Source organism: Elgaria multicarinata, chromosome 9, assembly GCF_023053635.1.
Source record: "Elgaria multicarinata webbii isolate HBS135686 ecotype San Diego chromosome 9, rElgMul1.1.pri, whole genome shotgun sequence".
Classification (NCBI taxonomy): Eukaryota; Metazoa; Chordata; class Lepidosauria; order Squamata; family Anguidae; genus Elgaria; species Elgaria multicarinata.
In genome coordinates this window covers 33,356,688-33,378,198 of record NC_086179.1, presented here as the reverse complement: position 1 = coordinate 33,378,198, position 21,511 = coordinate 33,356,688, and the positions used below count along the sequence as shown (strand labels likewise).

Sequence of the window (21,511 nt, the reverse complement as noted above, 5' to 3'; positions counted from 1 at the left end):
AGAAGGAAAAGGCAGAATAGTTGCTAAATGCCCTTTTGGTCAGTAGCTCTAAGAGCCTTTCATATGGAAGCACCACTATTCCACACAGAAAATGTCCTAAGCCAATGGTGTTCCTTTAGTCACTAAACTTTCTGTAGAGGTGGGATTTTTCTTACATGGATCTATCTGCACATCACTTTTGTGTCTCCCACAGAATCTCTATGCATTGCCCAGAATTTGGGGCATGTTTTTGGCTCAGTATTAAGCTGGGGTCAATGTTGAGATATTTGGACCACCCTCATCTATTGCCCAGGATGATTAAAGAGTATACCCTAGGATATTCAAAATAGTCCTATGTACTTTCACAGTGCAGAAGACGTCTTATGAGCAGCAGTATACCATTGCAGGTCTTCTCGGTGTATAATGCCTGATCAAAAGGATTTCTCTGGAATGCAGTTTGAAAAACTTTTCACAACCCACAATACTGGGTTTCATAAGAAGAGCCCTGCTGGATCAGATCAAGGGTCAATCTAGTCCAGTATTCTGTTCACACAGTGTTCAACCACCTATTGACCAGGGACCCACAAGCAAGTCATGGGTGCAACAGCACCCTCCCACCCATGTTCCCCAGCAACTGGTGCATATGGACTTTCTGCCTCTGATATTGGAGGTAGTACATAGCCATCAGAACTAGTAGCCCTTGATAGCCTTCTCCAGGAATTTATGTAACCCCCTTTTAAAGTCATCCAAGCTGGTGGCTATCTCTACATCTTGGGGTAGTTAATTCCATAGTTTATTGTTGGACCAATCAAGAAATGACTGTGGAAAGAGGCCAGATTTCCATGCAGATTTTGGAGGGCCATTGGGCATAACACCCTCAGAGGGGCCTCCATCCCTTCCTCAATGAGTTGTTGCTAAGTTCTCAATATTATTACAATATTGTTACTCTCTTCCCAGGCAGAGAGACATTGAATAAATACGTAACAGTGTCTCTGCTTCCTCCCTACACACCACCACCATTGTCTGGGCCAGGGTTAGAGGAGGGTGAACAGCAGGTTTCCATGTGACAAGACTGAAAGATAGCTTTTAATACCCTGCCTCCTGTTAATGAGTTCCTGCCAAAAAAGAGGATAAAGCACAGAGTGGAGAAGCAGGTTTCAAAAGTTCCTTTACCAAGAGAGAGGGTTGCTTGCCAGCAAGCACTGCCAACCCTGGTTATTCCAATTTGTAGGTCTGTTCTTCTCCCCCAACTCATTTCAAACTAGAATTGCTCAGGCTGAAATTCCTTATTTTTGTAGACTCTGGTTGCAATCCAATGATATAAACAAACATGAGATAATCATTACATTGTTGTTGTTGTTGTTAAGAAGCCTTTATTGATGGGAGTAAATGTTTAGGGTACAAAGAATTTCAAAGACTTACTGCCCAGTCTTTTGGGACAGAGTCAGACCACTGTTGAAAGCCATTACTGGATTTTCTGTACAGGCTGCAATCCTAGCTTATGTATTTTACTTATAAAATTTATTACCTGTTTTTCATTATAAAAATAATTCCAGAGAGGGGTACAAAAAACAATAAAACAAACTAAAATCGTTCAAATTTAGACCAAACAAACAGTAAAACAGAAGAACAGATAACTACGTTTACAAGAGAGGCAGCAACATAGATTCACTTGAAAGTCTGGATGAACAAACAGGTCTTAAGTTGGTGCTGAAAACTTATCAAATTTTGTGCTGACTGTTTATAAGATGGAGGTGGGGGATTCCACAGTTGGGTACCTATATCGAGAACTCCCTCTTTTGGGTTGCTGCGTATAGAACCCCAGAAAAATGAAGCATGGTCAATAAGGGATCCCCACTTGATCTTAATGCAAATATAACAGCAACAACAATATCCAGGTAGGTACTGAAGGAAGCAAACACTTCATTGTGTTTCCAGGTCCTAAGCTATGTAGGACTTGACTCACTAGTGAATGGGCAGCCAGCGTAACTCAGATCAGGTGTACTAGATCTGAGTAACTCAAATCTAGTACACCTAGATCAGATCAGTAAACCTAGAACTCAGATCAGCGTAACTCAGATCAGGTGTATCAACCATACTGGTTCCTCTCTATTCGGCCCTAATCTTCGGCTCTAATCTTCGGAAGAGAAGATTGAAGGGAGACATGATAGCACTCTTCAAATACTTAAAAGGTTGTCACACAGAGGAGGGCCAGGATCTTCTCGATCCTCCTAGAGTGCAGGACACGGAATAATGGGCTCAAGTTAAAGGAAGCCAGATTCCAGCTGGACATCAGGAAAGACTTCCTGTTAGAGCAGTACGACAATGGAATCAGTTTCCTAGGGAGGCTGTGGGCTCTCCCACACTAGAGGCCTTCAAGAGGCAGCTGGACAAGCATCTGTCGGGGATGCTTTAGGGTGGATTCCTGTATTGAGCAGGGGATTGGACTCCATGGCCTTGTAGGCCCCTTCCAACTCTGCTATTCTATGATTCTAATATATCCCCAGTAGGCTGTCACACTCATCAGCATAGGCACAACATTTTGCACTAGCTGCAGATTTCAGGCCAATCTCAAACACAGCTCCATGTAAAGTGCTTTCCAATAGTCCCATTTTATAGAGTTGTACAAGAATCTCTTTCCTCTCCCTTCTCTCTCAGAATCAGCCACAACAGTTGCATATGAAAAACTGTTTCAGACTGAGGGCTTCTCTACATTAAAATAAAAATCCTGCACCTTTACTGGGCTTCCTTCTTGCAGGTTTTTCCAGGATTACACATACCTCCCCTTCACCCCCTTTTGTTTGGCTGTTTCCATAACTGCAACATTGCAGTAACATTGTGCCATATTGTGCCATTCCAGAAAGATACCAGCTCTTTTATTTATTTATTTATTTATTTATTTATTACATTTCTATACCGCCCAATAGCCAGAGCTCTCTGGCCGGTTCACAAAAATTAAAAACCATTCATAATATAAAAGAACAGTATAAAACCATAATATAAAATACAATAAAAAAGCTCAACCAGATAAAAACAGCAGCAATGCAAAATTACAAATTTAAAACACCATGTTAAAATGTATTTATAGATTGTTAAAATGTTGGGAGAATAAAAAGGTCTTCACCTGGCGTCTAAAAGCATATAATGTAGGTGCCAAGTGAACCTCCTTAGGGAGCTCATTCCACAGCTGGGGTGCCACAGCAGAGAAGGCCCTCCTCCTGGTAGCCACCTGCCTCACTTCCTTTGGCAGGGGCTTACGGAGAAGGACCCCTGAAGATGACCTTAGGGTCCGGGCAGGTACATATGGGAGGAGGCGTTCCTTCAGATAACCTGGCCCCAAGCCGTTTAGGGCTTTAAATGTTAATACCAGCACTTTGAATCGGGCCCGGACCTGGACTGGTAGCCAATGAAGCTGGAAAAGGACTGGCGTAATGTGGTCTCGTCAGCCAGTCCCTGTTAGTAAGCGTGCTGCCCTGTTTTGTACCAGCTGAAGCTTCCGGACCGTTTGATGGCAGTGTATATGTATTACTCCATTTTTGGCAAGTTAAATCATGGAGGAATAAATCTAAAAAAACATCAGGAGAAGCACTGAAGGATGACATTGTCATGAAAAGGACCTGTCAACTTTAATGAATAACCAATCTTGATCACACTACGTAAAGCTTGATGTGAAGGAGCCCCTAGACTGATGGTCTGGCAATTCTAATGTCGATTTGTTCTAGGATTCAATAATGGAAATACGTTGCTTCCCTCAAAACCCCCTCAGATACTTCATAATATTCCTGGGCTTAAGAAATTATCCAGCCAAATTTAGGCACTTTTAGAGCACAATCCTATACATGTCTACTCAGAAGAAAGTCCTATAGAGTTCAATGGAGCTTACTCCCAGGTAAGTGGATATCATGTTTAACTCTGACTAGATTTTGCCCTTGTTTTCCTATTCCAATCAGGTTTGAAACATAATTCTCTTTTTTTAAAAAAACACAACCCTAACATATTGCACTAAACTTAGAGATTAAATTTATTTGGAACTTTAAGAAAATGCATAGAATATTGCAAAAAGTGTCATGAAGTGATGGGAAAAGACAGTCAGAGAACATATTTAGATTGATAAATACTGTAAGGAAAATTAGAGCCCTTATATAAAAGACAATGGTTGGGATCCATATTTAGTCATATTTAGAGTAGACCCATTGATTTCAATGGGTCTGCTCTTGAAGTATGGCTGCAACCCAAAATCATTTTCTCCAGAAAAGTGAAACAAAACAGAGAGGCCTGAATTATAAGTGAACAGATTTTCCCAAAGAGGCCCTTGTTTTCTTTCTAGGAGCAACAGCAATCCGAAGAGAGAGAGAGAGAGAGAGAGAGAGAGAGAGAGAGAGAGAGAGAGAGAGAGAGAGAGAGAGAGAGAGAAGCATTCTTTTTTATATTTGATGGGTTTCCATGCTTGAAAATTCAGGGAGCCGTATGAGTCCTCACATTCAGAAGGTGAACAGCCCTGAATGTTTAGCTTCATCATTTGTTTAGCTATATATTTTCTTATTGTAATTTCCCCAACCTCTGTGCCTGCTCTTCACAATGGGCCTGTCTGTTCCCAGGTAAATGCTTGGTTTTGTTTAAATTTTTACTGAGGTTTTTAAAATGCATTATTTAATCCTGCTGACTGCTTTATAATTCCGTGTGCTTCTTTTATTTTCCTGTATTCACATTTTAATTCTTTTATTCTTTTTTGTAATTGGTGCTGAGAATATGAATGAAGAGAAGTATAAAACATATTTATAATAAATATGGATCTGGTTTGTTTAAGAGCCCTCCAGGATGGCCTTCCAGATGTGCTGGACTGCTATTCCAAGCATCCCCAGGCAGCAGCTGACTGCTCATGCTGGATGTTGTTACCCAACATATCTGAGAGGGCACCAAGCTTTCTGCAAGGTTGGTGAAAGCTATGACCTTACACCTTTCTATGTAAACTGGCCTGCGTTTACAGAGAGCATCTGCAGTGGGGCAGCAATAGTCTTCCAATAAATGTGAAGCAGCGTGGAAATGATGCAATAACATGAGCCAAACACTTTGAATATTTTGCACCTGTCACACCAGGAGGTTCAGCACAGCAAAGCACATTTCTGCAGCCCAAAAGCCAAAGTGGTTTTTTGCTCATGCTAGTGACCATGGTGCAAACGAAAGAGGATACGGAAAATTCTTGGGCCAGGTGGGGGATTTATTGAGGCACAGGCACTCTCCAATCTTGGCAGGGCTGAGGAGTGGCCTGCAGCTTGCTTTCAGACAGAGGCTCTTTGACTTTTTGACTAGTTTCTGGCAGCTTGCCTCCTGCAGATCCCTCTGGACTTTTAGCAGCTTCCTTGATGTCCTTGGAGCCAGGGAAGAAGCAGTAGTCACCCACCTGGCATAAGAAGATTGGGCTCTTGTCATCAGGTTTAAAGATCAGAAAGCTCTTGTCCTGCTTTGGCTCTTCCATGGAGAAAGGGACCCCTTCCTTTGGCACAGACCCCAGCATACCAGGAAGGCTCAAAACATAGTCATCAAAGGCTTTCTGGGATGGTGCTGAAGGAGTAGCCAATGATTGTTCCTTAGCTGGGAAGATAGTCTCTGGTTTCTTTTGGTATGAAAGATCTTCAGTGGTTCCAGGCAACTCTGCAGCATCTGTTGCTGCACTTTCCTTTGAGGCCACCACAGGGAGCAGAACTAATGAGCCCCTGCCTTTGCTTATGGATAGATCTTCGATGTCAATATAGTCCAAAGGCCCAGTTTGATCAGGTCTGTTTGTTCTGGAAAGATTTTGTGGCCTGTTTCCTTCTTCCTCCAATTTGCCATTTCCTAATTGGCTTTGAGATGCCTCTTGCCTTTTAGGAAGTAGCTGCTGCTTCTCCTCCCGCACAAGTTCCTTGACAATAGAGAATGACGGTGCCATCCCTTTCTTGGTCCCCACAAGCACTTGCTGGGATAACAAACTATGGGGCAGTCCCACATATTGCAGAAGCACTGATGTCTCCTTCATTTCCAAAGGGGCAACATCCAATTTCTGCTGAACATCAGCTAGAGACGACTCTGGTCCACAATGTATGTATGGGCCATCATAATCAAAGATCTGAGTATGAGCATTATGGACTGGTTGATCCCCTGCCATAGCCTGAGTCAAAAAATGGCCAGCTTCAGCTGCACAAGGAACTTCTGTTTTTTCTGTATCCTGAGAGGCAACTGTGTGTGGTTTTATTTTCTCTGATCCAGGTCGAAGAGACTCCAAATGGCTAACCAGCATTTGACTGTAGCAGAGGAAATAAGTGAAGGACATCAGTCAGTAAAAGGAGATCCTTCCAAATACACTATGAGATGAGAGAGATGAGAACATATGAGAGATACCCAGTCAGAAGTGTATACCCTAGAATGGTAGGTGCTGTCCCTTGCGATAGAGAGCCAAATGCTATCCTCTGTTTTAGCAGTCCCAGGCAGGCAAAGTCAGGGGTTCGTGTAGCACCTTATGGGATGCTACACATGGTGTGGCAAACATTCAATCCATTGATGAGGCGGCTGGGGGGATGGGGATAAATAATGTCTTCAAAAACTCAGTGATGCTTTATTCCCATAGGGCCAGGAATAAATACAATGCTGTGTATATCTAATCAGAAGGAGGCTCCATTGAATTGAATGGGACTTATTCTCATTGCTGAAGAATCAACAAAGCAAAGTTGGGGGAGTGAGCTGTTTCACAAACTGTTCTCAAATTACTGGATCAATTCCATTAATCTTTGATCAAAATATTGTTCCTTGCTAGCTCTAGGCATAACTTTGTAATCCTCATCCCTTATTGCAGGGATGTTGCAACTTGTGGTCCTCTAGATGTTTTAGCCAGCAACTTCCATGATCCCTAAGGCAGACGGGCGTTTTAGGCCAAAACATTTGGAGGGCCACAAGTTGCCCACTGATACCTTGTTTTAACTAAGCCCAAGGAAGTGTAACTTAACTGAACACATGATCTCCACCAACATTTACCTTCACCTCCATCTCCCTCCACCTCTTTCTCTTGTTGCTTCCCCTATATTGAATTTTAGCTCCAAACCACGCATGAAACAGGAGATCTGCCGTTAGGATCTCCCACTGTTTTTGTTTAGCTGTCTTGTAGTCCAACAGGGCTGTTTTGAAGATGGGGGAGTCATCTTTGAGAAGCTACTTAACGCATTCTTCCCAGTTCTCCTTCTCAAATGTCAATGCCCATCAACAGTGAACACCTAGATTGCAGATTGAACAGGCACACAGGACACCTGATCACAATCTTCCCTGCTGTAGGGAGATATACTGTGTTTGTATCTTAATAATACCAATTATTTCTAACTTTGCATCTATTCAAAGAGTAACATAAATAAGGTTTATGCATTTCTGTGTCCTCCTTTCGGGCAATATGTAAGAGGCCTCACTGATAGGAACATCCATGCACAAACGAGCTAAACTATATTGTAGCAAATAAAAAAAAACCACCTTGGTTTTATACCAGTTCAATTGGTTTCCCATAAAGAATCCTGGGAAATTTAGCATGGTGAGGGGGCCGAGAACTGACTGTTTAACATTTCTCAAGCCCTCTCACTAAACTACAACCTCCAAGTTCTATTTGGGAAAGAAATAACTATTAGGCCAGTTTACAGTGCAATCCATTGCACGTCTATGCAGAGTCAGGCTCACTGAGTTCAATAGGGCTGGTAAGTATGAATAGGACTGCAGCCTCGATTTGTAGTGTAGACATACCTCTGCAACTTATCAGTGTCCCAAGAGTGCCTTGGATCAGATCAGCTAGTAGGTCACACCTTTATATTCTCACCTCTCAAATATGTTGGCATAACCGATTCCTTCCTCCAAAGAGCTGTGGCTACTGTGGACTTCTGAGCCATCTGGCAACTGTATTTTCTGAAAAGAAACAAGGGCAGATGGCCGTCATCCCTAAACCAATGGATGTGGAGGGAAAGAGGTGGAACAAAATTGCAATACAAATTTAACTAGCCTGTGTGTGTGTGTGTGTGTGTGTGTGTGTGTGTGTGTGTGTGTGTGTTTCCCTGTCCATCCCAAAATGCTTTTCATATCTGGTAGTTATTCAGAGCAAGTCTTGTGCTGTTGCTTTCTTATGGGTGCACGTGTGCTTTCTTGGCACCTGTGTGCAAATGAATTCACGCACACATCCAAATCCTGTATTTTGCATCAGTATGAGCTTGTTGGTAAGAGAGAGAGAGAGAGAGAGGCAGCTGCTTGCCTCCAGCAGGATGGGATTGAGGGGCGGGGCACAAACAATGAACCCTGGTTCCATGTCTACCTATGCAAGTCTGGGCTTGCTTTCACCTACTGTCCTAGGCAAATACAATCCCCCCACCACACACACATATTTCGCAGGGTTGATACCGTCACTTCACAAGTTTGTACCTGTGGGTTGTGGAGTGGAAGCATGCAGAGAACTGAGAGGTGGGGTGAAAAGATAAGAGACAAGGACGGTCAGGCACAAGGAAGTGTGACATGCAAAACTGGGGTGACCATATGGAAAGGAGGACAGGGCTCCTGTATCTTTTAACCATTGTATAGAAAAGGGAATTTCAGCAGGTGTCATTTGTATGCATGCAGCACCTGGTGAAATTCCTTCTTCATCACAACAGTTAAAGCTGCAGGAGCCCTGCCCTCTTCAGCTAAAGTGACCAGATACAAAAGATGGCAGGGTTCCTGCAGTTTTAACTCTTGTTATGAAGAGGGAATTTCACCAGGTGCTGCGTGCATAACAAATGACACCTGCTGAAATTCCCTTTTCTATACAATGGTTAAGATACAGGAGCCCTGTCCTCCTTTCCATATGGTCACCCTAATTTAAGAGGTTTCTGAAAGGAGCCAGATGGAGGCATGGTGGAAGAGCCCTGGCTTGGCCTGTGGGCCTGAAGTTCTCCACTGCCTCTCTACTGGTATTTGCTGTTGGAGGAAACGTATTTGCAACTCTGCAGATGGAGGCCTTGATAGAGCACTGTAGACAGGGGAAAGCAAAGTGATGCAAACTTGAGTATGTAAATATATCCTTACATTTCCTTATTGAACCAGGTAGTTAACAATGTTGATTTAGTGTTTGTGTGTGTGTGAGTGTGCATGTTTTAATCTCTCGATAAGAACTCTTGCCAAATACTACCATATTTAAAAGGTAAAGAAGAACTGTTTAGCCATTGCTACATGGCAATGCACCTTCACAGGACCTGGGATAAAGCAGGGATGTGGAACATGTGGCCCTCCAGATGTTGAACCACAACTCCTAACCTCCTTCATTACTGGTCATGAGGAAGAGGGGGAAAGGAGTAGGGTTAATCAAGCATACCAGCCTGAGCTCCTGGCTATCAATGTAAAAAACAAATCATAGAATAGCAGAGTTGGAAGGGGCCTACAAGGCCATCGAGTCCAACCCCCTGCTCAATGCAGGAATCCACCCTAAAGCATCCCTGACAGATGCTTGTCCAGCTGCTTCTTGAATGCCTCTAGTGTGGGAGAGCCCACAACCTCCCTAAGTAACTGATTCCATCGTCGCACTGCTCTAACAGTCAGGAAGTTTTTCCTGATGTCCAGCTGGAATCTGGCTTCCTTTAACTTGAGCCCGTTATTCCGTGTCCTGCACTCTGGGAGGATCGAGAAGAGATCCTGGCCTCCTCTGTGTGACAACCTTTTAAGTATTTGAAGAGTGCTATCATGTCTCCCTTCAATCTTCTCTTCCCCAGGCTAAACATGCCCAGTTCTTTCAGTCTCTCTTCATAGGGCTTTGTTTCTAGACCTCTGATCATCCTGGTTGCCCTCTTCTGAACACGCTCCAGCTTGTCTGCGTCCTTCTTGAATTGTGGAGCCCAGAACTGGACACAATACTCTAGATGAGGCCTAACCAGGGCCGAATAGAGAGGAACCAGTACCTCACGTGATTTGGAAGCTATACTTCTATTAATGCAGCCCAAAATAGCATTGGCCTTTCTTGCAGCCATATCGCACTGTTGGCTCATATTCAGCTTGCGATCTACAACAATTCCAAGATCTTTCTCGTTTGTAGTATTGCTGAGCCAAGTGTCCCCCATCTTGTAACTGTGCATTTGGTTTCTATTCCCTAAATGTAGAACTTGGCATTTATCCCTATTAAATTTCATCCTGTTGTTTTCAGCCCAGCACTCCAGCCTATCAAGATCACTTTGAAGTTTGTTTCTGTCTTCCAGGATATTAGCTATCCCACCCAATTTTGTGTCATTTGCAAATTTGATCAGCGTTCCCTGCACCTCCTCATCCAAATCATTAATAAAAATGTTGAAGAGCACTGGGCCCAGGACTGAGCCCTGCGGTACCCCACTCGTTGCCTCTCCCCAGTTTGAGAAGGTTCCATTGATAAGTACTCTTTGAGTCCGATTCTGTAGCCAACTGTGGATCCACCTAATAGATGTTCTATATGTAAATACATGTAATTAAATGATATGTAATTAAATACATGTAATTAAATGATATGTATTTACATACATATGTAAATACATGTAATTAAATGATATGTAAATACATATAATTAAATGATCTAGCAGCTCTGTCATCCTTTGCAGTTGAGTTGGGCAGTCTGATTGGGAAGGTGAGAGTTCCCATTTTACGTCATGCTCGGAGCAAGAGCAATAACTACCTCCTGAGCTACAAGGAGATAACAGATCACCTGACAACTAAAATGAAATGCTGTAATTGGCCAAACAATTAGGGATGCTTGAGGAATTCAGTCTTCATGAATTCCAATACAAGCAGATCTGACCTGCACCTCAGACTCATCAGCACACTGGAAATTAGGCATCTGCGGGCTTTTGCGTTTTTCTGAATATTGCAGGTCAGTTCTCAGCTCAAAAAGCACATGAAAATACATCTAAAACATGTAGTTTGAAAGAAGACACATTTTAAAATGGGTATGATATATATATTAAAAAAATTTTTTAAAAAAATCTAATTCAGTGCAGAAATGAGCTGGATCAGACTTATGTGTGAACCCAAATGGCTTGGGATCAAGCTACATGAAAGGCCACCTGCACCCGTCCAAACCTGCCCAGACACTAAGATCTGCCTTAGAGACCCTGTTTATAGGCCTGCCTGTAAGATCAGTCTAGTGGGTGCACATGGAAGACAGAACCTTTTTAGTAGTGGCCCAAAAACTCTGAAACTCCCTGCCCACTGAGGGGCATAAGGCCTCAACCCTGTTAATTTTTAAAAGAGTCTTACAAAGTCACTTATTTCAGGTTGCTTTCTTTTAAATGTAACTTGCAAGTTTCACATTTGTCTGAAGGGTAGTTGCTTTGTTTGCCGCTGTGGTGGTGTTATTTTTAATTGGTTTGTATTTTAAAATAATAATAGCATTCTGCTGTTAAGTAATATCTTCTATGTAAATTTATTCTGCAGTAATTCGTTTGTTTGGTTTTCAGCTTTAAATTGTATTATATTTTTAAAAAAGCTATGACTGTGGCCAAAAAAGGTGGTAGACGTACGAATGAGTATATGAACACAAACAAACACAGGCAAAAGTGTCACGGATCAGAAATAAGACAACTTGGCCTATGTCTACCCTCGATGGAGAGGATGATAGCAGTGGAGGCTGGTGGCTCCGATGTCAATGGGGTGGTGGATCCTCTCTGGTTTTTAGTCAAAATTCTAAAGGAGCGATATGAGGTGTAGATTCACCACCCTACTGACATTGGAGCCACCAGCCTCTACTGGATGATGGACAGTTCATTGGCCTTAACGTCTTTCACCAAGGTCAAATAGACAGAGCAGAAATCTCTCAGAGGAAATGGTTCATTCAGTAGTTTACAAGAACTGTATCAGAAGTAACGTCTTCAAACAAGGAACCCCAATGGGGAGTGCAAGGTAGATTGAGAGATGCTAACCCCAGTCCGAGGGAAATCTCTTACCTGAAAAAACTCTGGGAGCAGAAGCATCCTGGGAGGACTTGGGATGGTGGCTTCCCACCTCCTCTTCTTGCTGCCATGAAAAAACATAAGAGCCACTTTAATGCAGTCAGACCAGGCAGTGTTCATCCCTCTGACCCCTGCATTCTGTCAGCAACAGGAGTCCACCCCAACTTGGACAAAAGCCAGGCGAAATCTTCATGAAACCACTGCTGATAGGAAAGTTCCCCACATGGCATCCATAACGTAGGAAGCAGCCTTCCCCAACCTGGTGCTCTCTGATGCCTGCCATTCATGGTCTCTTTGCATGCAGCACTTTACTGAAGGCCTGTTTTGAGTGTAGATTTGGTTTATGGATGCTTCAACTATATCTTAGGAGATACGAGATAGGAGGGAACGCCAATTCCCTCTTCCTCTTCTGATGCACCCATAAACTGACCGACATAAATAAACTATACAAGAGTTAATATTTGGTCTGCATGTAAGAATTAAGTTAACAACAACAACAAATCCTATGTTTTGGGCTATAATGTTAAACAATTTCTTATCCCACTGACTAAGACCCTTGTGCTCGAAATGTGTATGGGATAGGTGGATGTGTATAGCCTTCATATGACCAGTAGGAACAAGTGAAATGTGTAGTTTCTGTAGACGAAGGTTGGAGTCAATCCAACCTTCCTGCAACGTAGGCCCCGGACCAAACATCCTGTTGTCCCCGGCCACCCCTCGCCCTCGCCCTCTTCCCAACCGGGACGAGCCAGAGATTCCTGGAATAAAGCACACACACTCAGCTTAAGGGTCAAAACAAGTTTAATACCATTCAGCTAAAACTAACACGTAAGGTTTTGGCCAGAGGTAGCAGCAAATGGGGAAGAAGGGGGGGAAGGGGACAGGAGGGGAGGAGAATTAAAGGAGGGATCACAAAGGGGTAATGTACTAGAAGCCACGGCTCCATCTAAAACCTTCAAACACACAACCCACCCCCAGCCATAAAAGCGGCTAGCCTTGTCTCAGGAAATCCAGACATTAAAATAAACAAAAGACCCTAGCTTACTCTGAGCAGCCATCCCAGGCTGACTTGGGTGTTCTTCCTCCAAAACCAGAACAGAAGATCCTCATCCCAAACAGGATACCCTTTTTATCCCCTTTTGAATTTAGGGCCCCGTGACCTGGCTGAACCAACCCCCAGCTCGGCCTGGCTCTTAACAACCCTCCCCTCTTAGGGAGGGATTCACCCTCTCTCTCACAACTAAACCCAATTATCCTAACAACCAGGGAGATAACCTGCAGGTGAGAGGCCCAACCAGACCTTGGAGTCTTGGCACCGAGAGTTCCACACTCCCACTTCCACTTCCACTTAACATACCATCCTAGCTACACAACACATACCAGAACAGATGCAAAGCAGAAAGAATAATACAATTAAAAAGCCAGTACAATTAAAGAGCCAGTACAGCCTGCAAACCAGCAAGGCCCCCTGTCCTTCACAGTTTCCATTTAGTGCTTGTGGACTGTTTAGCTCTCCAGATTTTGTCAGACTTCAACTCCCACCAACCCCAACCAGCACACCCAATGCCTGGGGACAATGAAAGTTATAGTCCAACCATATCTGGACGGGACCATGGCCAGATCTACATCAATCTACACCAAGCAGGATATAATGGTTTGAAAACGGTATAATGTGTCCTGGGCCCGAACAGTTGTCAATACCATTATAAACTGTTATAAAGCAGTAGTGTAGATTCTGCCCTTGTTAGGAAAGGCTGCTACAGAGTGACTCACTGCTTGACTCACACTAAGAATCGCCACAAACAGTCCTAGTAGGAACCGAAACTGTTGTGCAGACTCTCCACAGAATGCCCATAAGCCACGCAATGACCAGCAGTGGACACGTGAATCAGCCTCTACGTGGAAGCTGTTTTGTGGGGTGATTTCCCCAAGTAATTTCAGCTCTGTCATTTGGCCCTTATTTTGGATGTTTAGAGGAAGCGCACAATAATATATGAGATTTGCCTGATATCAGCTGATTTTGATATCACTGGGCAAACTGTGAAGTTCTGAGATGTGGTTAGCAGCTTCTTTATCCTTTTGCTTCCATGCTACTTTTCTTGGGAAACACCTTTGTGTTAGATTCCGCCCATAATCCTAGAGACAAGCCTGGCAGAGGACTAAGTGCAGGGTGAGGCCGAGTTAACCAGAGTCAGCAGCAGGAAATTGCAGACAGGGATAAAGGGGTGCCCTTGGTGAGGAGTGCTTTGATGCCTCCTCCCACCTAGCCAATTTTGCAGGGCCACCAAGAGGATTTATGGGGCCTGGTGAGGCGTGATCTCCATCGAGAATGGTGTTGCTCAAAACCTTGATTGCTCTGCCACTGTGTTAAAGTTTGCACAAAGTCCAATAAGCCACATTCTCAGCAGTGGCAGTGCACTATGTCACACTGCAGAACTATCACAGGTTTTACTTATAATATTTTGCTTTGTTTTGTAGCAGTTCCTATCTTTTCGTAAGCATTCTAATGTGTGCGAGTGTGTGTGTTTTAAGAATATCCATTATTTTTATCTTTAAAAATAATAAAGAAAAGTTATCAACAGAAAAGGTATCCAGCTGACGTCTTACAGCTTGCAACTTTAGGTCACAGTTCTATTCTATGAAGGGTGGCTGGAGCATGATCCTCTCCTCCATGCCCCACCTGATCTGCATTTTTGTTTAGATGGGTGATTCTGCCCAACTAGGCGTGGCTCTGGGAAGGGAGAGGAAACGGGCCTGGAGACCTGATAGGAAGCTCCAGTCTCCTCTCCTTCCCTACCCCCAGGACCACCACCTTTTCAATCTCTCCACACTTTGTATCAAAGCACAGAGACATAGCTGGCGCAGAAAGAACCACTCCGGCTACAAGGAGGTGAGGGAGGGGGCAGGGAGCATGGTTTCTGGGAACCAAGGTCAGAGCAAAATACACGTAGAGGGTTGAGTGCATTGCTGGAAAAACCATTCCTTCCCCGCCCTTGGAAACCTCACAAAGAGGGGGGGAAGAGGTGAGATCAGGGCAGGATATGGATGGCATCATCTGAGTTCTTTCTATGCAACACACTGTGACAGAGGGCTATAACGCTGGTGTGATGGAGCTCTTAGTAACTCCTAGGTGCTTTACAAGTGATAATGAATAATGACCCTTGTCTTCTAGCAGAGGCTACTACTGCTATATACATGTTTCCAGAAGCAGGAAGGGCAGGTTTTTCATGTTATATCTACCATGTGGAGACCGCTCCTCTTGGTGACTATGAAATGGCGATCTGTTCATATACAGTGTTTCATGGCTGTATTTCTGCTGGAACATTTGTAGGAGTGAGATGAAAGCCACCCAGTCCACATGGTGATCTGCTGTATGCTACAAACAGCTCAGTAGGTATGGAAGGGGGGTAACTTCAACCCCTCTAGACACCCCTCCCCCCATGGCCACACTCCTGCTGCATGTTGCCTAACTGCAGCAGCAGCAGCGGCACACTACGTTTTAAAGCTAATTTTGGCTTTTTTAGGGCACCTTCAGTTTGCAGAAAATTTGGGTGTGTGTGTGCAGAACTGTACTTAATGCCATGGGCCATGGGGGGCACATGTTTTCCCCCTCCCTCCATTACAATAGATGGTACCATATACTGAACTATTGAGGCTACAATCCTATGCATTGCATTTCACTGGGAGTTGTAGAACTTTCTTTTTCTAAACCTGCACCGGGTTGTGCCCTTAAAGCAGTTTCCACATGATCATTGTTGTAATGTGTCTAACAAACCTAAGTCTTGAGTCAAGACAGATGTCCATCCCATCTGTAACCCAGGCTTACCTGAGAAGACATTCATGGCAAGACCAGATGCCTGCCATCATGAAAATGATACAGGCCGGTACTGTCAGTAGAATAATCCAGGAAGGAATAACTGAAACAGAACAGAAGATCATGGACAAAAAACAATGAAGGATCAATTATTTATTATTTATTCCATTTCTATATTGCCCCATAGCCAAAGCTCTCTGGGCAGTTTACATCAAGTCATAGGAAAGTTTGGAACAGCTTTACTTTGAAATTAATTTTTAATTAAAATCAAAGCAGCATGGCTTTTGCACCAAATGTTTTTAAGAAATGATACCCAAGAAAATTGGTGGACCATACCAAAAAGACTTCTAGGCTGATTACTGCAATGTACTCTAAGTGGAGGTGCTTTGGAATTGCAGCTAGTCCAGAATACTGACACTAGACTGCTAATGGGAGCCTGGCAAACATAATACATCTCACCCATACTGAAACCACTTCATTAGCTCCTGGTATGGCTCTGAACTCAATCCAAAGTGCTGTTTTTGATCTTTGAATCCCTATTTGCAGAAGTATAGCAGAGCAAGCCCATGGGAAAGCAGAGGTCTAGCACTTCTTTCATAACAGGAACTATTTGGTTGGTGGGCACATTTAGACTTGAGAGAGTGTCATGGCTGCTCTTACAAAATGGCTGCCATAGAGGGAGGCTGCCCATTCACAAAATGGCTCCCTTGGTGGATCACAAAAGACCAAGGTGGCCATTTTGGTCATAAAAACACCCATTTCTCAGAAGACAAACTGGCTAAAAGAAAAATAACTTGCCTCAGAACTTAAGTACAAGGGATGGGAGGGCTCAAAAACACAAAATCCCTCTTTAAACCTCCAGTTTTCTGCTCCAACAACATCTATTTCACAGAAGGCAGACAACACTAACAGGCACCACACCAAAACTAAAAAAAAGTCAGACATAACAACACATATACACACAGCACAGGCAGAACATATTACCATGTGGGCTGGAGGCTGGCACTTCACTTTACAGCAAGCCAACCTGCCAGTTAAAACTTTTAAAAATCAGGAAGGGCAGCATGCTGATGGGGACCAGAAGGGATGCCTTGGGCAGATTGGTGCCCATGGGCATTAAGTTGGGGACCCCAGTGATGGCTATGGCATCATCTGCCAGAGAGATGTAAGCAAGCTTATCAGAAGAGGAAACCCAAGTGCTGTTTGCAATGGATTCAAATGAGTGTGGATTTCTATGATCCTGATCTATGGGTTCTGCACTAGATCAGCGTTTTCCCAGTCGTGTGTGTTCTGTGGACTTGCTAACAGGTTTTTCACCTTTCTTTGCGGGGGGTGGGGGGATTTATGCCAATTTGTATTAGCACTAATATGCATTAGCCTGCTGTATCCTCGCAATGTTTGGGTCAAGGAGCAAATGACATCCTAAGGCCCAAGGAGGGCTGGGGGGCGGGCATCTAGCCCCCATGCAAACATAGTTCTGCATCCCTGATTTACAGACTACCTTTGGGGCTTGTTACAATATCTCCTATCTGAAGAATGGATTTTTTTTTACTAGGATTTGCCAAGAAAGGTGGTTAGAGGGATCCCCACTCTGTAGTAAAAGGCATTCTCACCTACCCAGAGGCCATTGCTCTTTTGGAGCCAATGTCCCACTCCCCCAATTTTAAAATTCAACCTAAAATTGAATCAGTCCTACCAAGGCCACTCTTACTATTAGGCTGAGTAATGCAGCTGATTTGATATTTATGTTTTTGGATGTCATGAAAGGCCAGCAAATTGTTGTTTATTTATATATAATGATTGCATTTTTTACTCCCTAAGAGGGGGCAAAGTACTTGTGGTGTGTGGCAAAATAACTTGGCGGGTATGATTGTGCCTTTACTATTGCACCATTTGGCTTCTCTACCTCAGGCAGCAAAACATTCTGAACCAGTCTAATAATACTGAATACTTGTTAGGGATGTACAGATTTTGTATAATCCATTTCATCTGTGTTTTGCAGACTGACAGGTGCCTTTCATTCCATCATCTGCTCATTGACAGAATTCCAGATTTGCATAAATTTGCATTTGAGCCCATTTTTATTCACGCAAATCTGCATTCATGAAATGTGCAAATTTCCCCCAGATGCGCAAATCCCTCCCCCAAATGCACCTTTTCATCCTTTGCCCTATGGATGAAATGCACATTTTTAACCATTATCATCATCATCATCATCATCGTTATTCAATAGCTAAATTGTGAACCGCCAGAGAGCTCCAGCTATTGGGCGGTATAGAAATGTAATAAATAAATAAAATAAATAAATAAATAAATAAATTTGCATAAAATCTCATATTTTTGAAAAACCAGTTGGCAAGTCTGCAGAAGTTGTGTGACTCAGGAAAAGTCACTCCATGGCTTTTCACTGTCTAGCTCCTTCCTATCTCTCCTCTCTCATCTCACATTATTGCCCCGCTCGTGCTCTTCGCTCCTCTGATGCCATGTTTCTCGCCTGCCCAAGGGTCTCTACTTCCCTTGCCCGGCTTCGTCCATTTTCTTCTGCTGCCCCTTATGCCTGGAACGCTCTTCCAGAACATTTGAGAACTACAAGTTCAACCGCAGCTTTTAAAGCTCAGCTAAAAACGTTTCTTTTTCCTAAAGCTTTTAAAACTTGATTTTGTCCTGAGTTTATACTGTTAGTTTTACCCTACCCAGTGCCTGTTTACCCTACCCTGTGCCTGTTTGCATTCTCTTCCCCTCCTTATAGTTTTATTATGATTTTATTAGAATGTAAGCCTATGCGGCAGGGTCTTGGTATTTACTGTTTTACTCTGTACAGCACCATGTACATTGATGGTGCTATATAAATAATAATAATAATAATAATAATAATAATAATAATAATAATACATTCAGTGGAGTCATAGAATCCCAAATTCATTTGATTCCATTGTGGATTTCTCCGACAGCCCTAATGCTTGCTATATAATATCCCAAAATGGTAAAAACAGCCAAACACCTGCTGGAATAAGAGGAAAGAGCAACAGAAACCTTTCAATCATTTCTCCTTCTGAAGGCAGTAGTACAATTAGTAGAAACCAAAAGAGGACAAGGGCTCCTATTTGTGACTCACCTCTTTCTGTTGCCCACTCAAATTCCTTACTCCATTCGCTCCATGGACCATCACGGCCCTCTTTGTTCACTTTTGCTCGTACCTTTGCTGTGTAATGTGTGCTTGGTTCCAGGAACTGTGAGGTGAAGGTGAAATGTTGGTCACCATTGTTATCCTCAACTCTTTGGGTCTGGGAAGAGAAAAGGGAAAGGGAAAATGAGGCAGAAAACAAATTACATGTTTCATTCACCTGCCATGAAGCAATCAATTGCTACTTACCACCCCAGGGGTTCCAGTCTTCCAGTATAAGATTTCATACTTCTTTGGAATGTTTAGAGCCTTGTTTATGACTCTGGCTTCCCACTGCAATCTGTAGTCTTGATTGTTCAACACTTTCAGAGACAGGTTGTAAGGTGGGTCTGGCTTGACTAGAAAACAAAGGATGTATCAAGACCATAGGAACATAGGAAGCTGCCTTATACTGAACATTGGTCCATCTAGCCCAGTATTGTTAACACTGGGCCTGTTCAGACAATATGCAAAGCCATCATTAGGCCACTAAACCTTTTACAGCAAATGGTTAGTGAACATGTTTAAACCATGGTTATGTAGCCACCATGCTTAGGAATGGTTCACATGACACACAAAGCCATAACGTTTAGCTCAAAATGCTTAACCACTGTGGCTTTGTGAGTTGTCGGAACAGGGTCACTGACTGGCACCTTCGATAACTCCTTTTGAGTTCTGATTGGTTCTGACTGAAGCCCAGATCGGATTTATCATCCCATTGACATTGGAGCCCCCAGCCTCCACTGTATGGCCCTGTGATCTGCTTTATCCTCACATTAGTTTCTTGGTGACTGTGCACTGCTGTTTTCAATTAGGCAAGACACAAAATCAAGAGTTAGATGAGCCAGCATATATGTCTTTGTGATTCCAGACACACCATTTCTAAGGGAGGCTTACTGTGCAGCGTGGGCTTCATCACTTGCTCCTCTTCCTTTGGCCGTACAGTTATGCAGTATTGGCTTTGCCTGTTGGGATTGGAGACGTTGATCTTACAGCTTTGTAATATGTGATGAGGGGTGAGAGTCACATTCTCCACATAGACTGGAGAGCATTCCTTCTCTCTGAGGAATAATGAATACAACAAAAGGAAGAAGTTAAGGAATGTACAAGATGATCAGATTCAGAGATATCTTCCTCAAAAGAAGCTTACTTACATGGATCCTGAGTTCTCTTTGTAGAAGAGTGTGAATAAGACAGAGCTGGTGACCTCTTGCCTCACCTCCCAGCTGCATTTTAGCTGATCAATGCCATTAAATCGACAGTGTAGGTTCTTGGGCTGAGCTTCAACTTTACTATCTAATGGGTGGAAACCAAAAATCAGCCTTGTTTAGGGGTCATGAAAAGTTTGACAAAAGTGAACCCAAGGAGGAAGAGCAAAGGAAGGTTTGGCAGTTGCTGCTACTAGAAATACAGAAGAAGATCTATTAAATACCAGGCTACCAGCTGAAGAAGCTGCCAATGCATTTATTATTATTATTTATTTTTTATTTATTTATATAGCACCATCAATGTACATGGTGCTGTACAGAGTAAAACAGTAAATAGCAAGACCCTGCCGCATAGGCTTACATTGTAATAAAACCATAATAAAACAATAAGGAGGGGAAGAGAAAGCAAACAGGCACAGGGTAGGGTAAACAGGCACAGGGTTGGGTGAACTAACAGTATAAGTCAGAACAAAATCAAGTTTTAAAAGCTTTAGGAAAAAGAAAAGTTTTTAGCTGAGCTTTAAAAGCTGCGGTTGAACTTGTAGTTCTCAAATGTTCTGGTAGAGCGTTCCAGGCATAAGGGGCAGCAGAAGAAAATGGACGAAGCCGAGCAAGGGAAGAAGAGACCCTTGGGCAGGCGAGAAACATGGCATCAGAGGAGCGAAGAGCACGAGCGGGGCAATAGTGTGAGATGAGAGAGGAGAGATAGGAAGGAGCTAGATAGTGAAAAGCTTTGTAGGTCAACAGGAGAAGTTTATATTGGATTCTGAAGTGAATTGGAAGCCAATGAAGAAATTTCAGAAGTGGATTTACATGGTCAGAGTGGCGAGCCAAGAAGATGATCTTAGCAGCAGAGTGGTGAACAGAAACCAACGGACTGATGTGAGAAGAAGGAAGGCCAGTGAGAAGAAGGTTGCAGTAGTCCAACCGAGAAATAACCAATGCATGAACAGAATGCAGTCCATTTTTCATGACAGAAATGGAGATTATCCCTGCAAAGGACACCATCACCTCTAACATCAATTGGCTTTCATTAGTGTTTCATTAGAAGCCCACATAGAACAGAAGTGCATGGGTGGAGAAAGAGACCAAGCTCTCATTCCCATGTGGCATTGACTGTGTAACATTTTCATCACTTTATCTCCAAATATCATGAGGACTGGCAATTTGAAATTATATCTCTGGCATAAGCCAATATCACACATCCATCTGCCCATGTTCCAGCCAAAATGGGGAGACAGGAGTGTAATAAGACTAAGAAGAGTCCTTCTGGATATTATAGAGCTGGAAAAAGTTCAGAAAAGGCCAATTAAAATGATTAAGGGGCTGGAGCATCTCCCTTATGAGGGTAGGTTACAACACCTGAGATTGTTTAGATTGGAAAAAAAGCAGGCTAAGGGGAGACATG

The 21,511-nt window shown here is 43.2% G+C and overlaps 1 protein-coding gene across 2 annotated transcripts in view; it reads right to left on the bottom strand.

Annotated features, from left to right (window-relative positions):
* Positions 1 to 4,989: 4,989 nt before the first annotated feature.
* CSF2RB (colony stimulating factor 2 receptor subunit beta) overlaps positions 4,990 to 21,511 on the bottom strand; it is a 30,300-nt gene continuing 13,778 nt past the window's right edge. The window contains exons 7-14 of one of the 2 annotated variants that reach the window (XM_063133487.1): positions 20,050 to 20,191; positions 19,793 to 19,956; positions 19,106 to 19,254; positions 18,848 to 19,016; positions 15,745 to 15,835; positions 11,913 to 11,982; positions 7,808 to 7,893; positions 4,990 to 6,260 (exon numbers count right to left, since the gene is read on the bottom strand). In XM_063133487.1, the coding sequence (XP_062989557.1) occupies positions 5,198 to 6,260; positions 7,808 to 7,893; positions 11,913 to 11,982; positions 15,745 to 15,835; positions 18,848 to 19,016; positions 19,106 to 19,254; positions 19,793 to 19,956; positions 20,050 to 20,191 (1,934 nt within the window). In that variant the 3' untranslated portion in view covers positions 4,990 to 5,197. The remainder of the gene's footprint in view (positions 6,261 to 7,807; positions 7,894 to 11,912; positions 11,983 to 15,744; positions 15,836 to 18,847; positions 19,017 to 19,105; positions 19,255 to 19,792; positions 19,957 to 20,049; positions 20,192 to 21,511) is intronic. The other variant, XM_063133486.1, reaches the window with a different exon arrangement.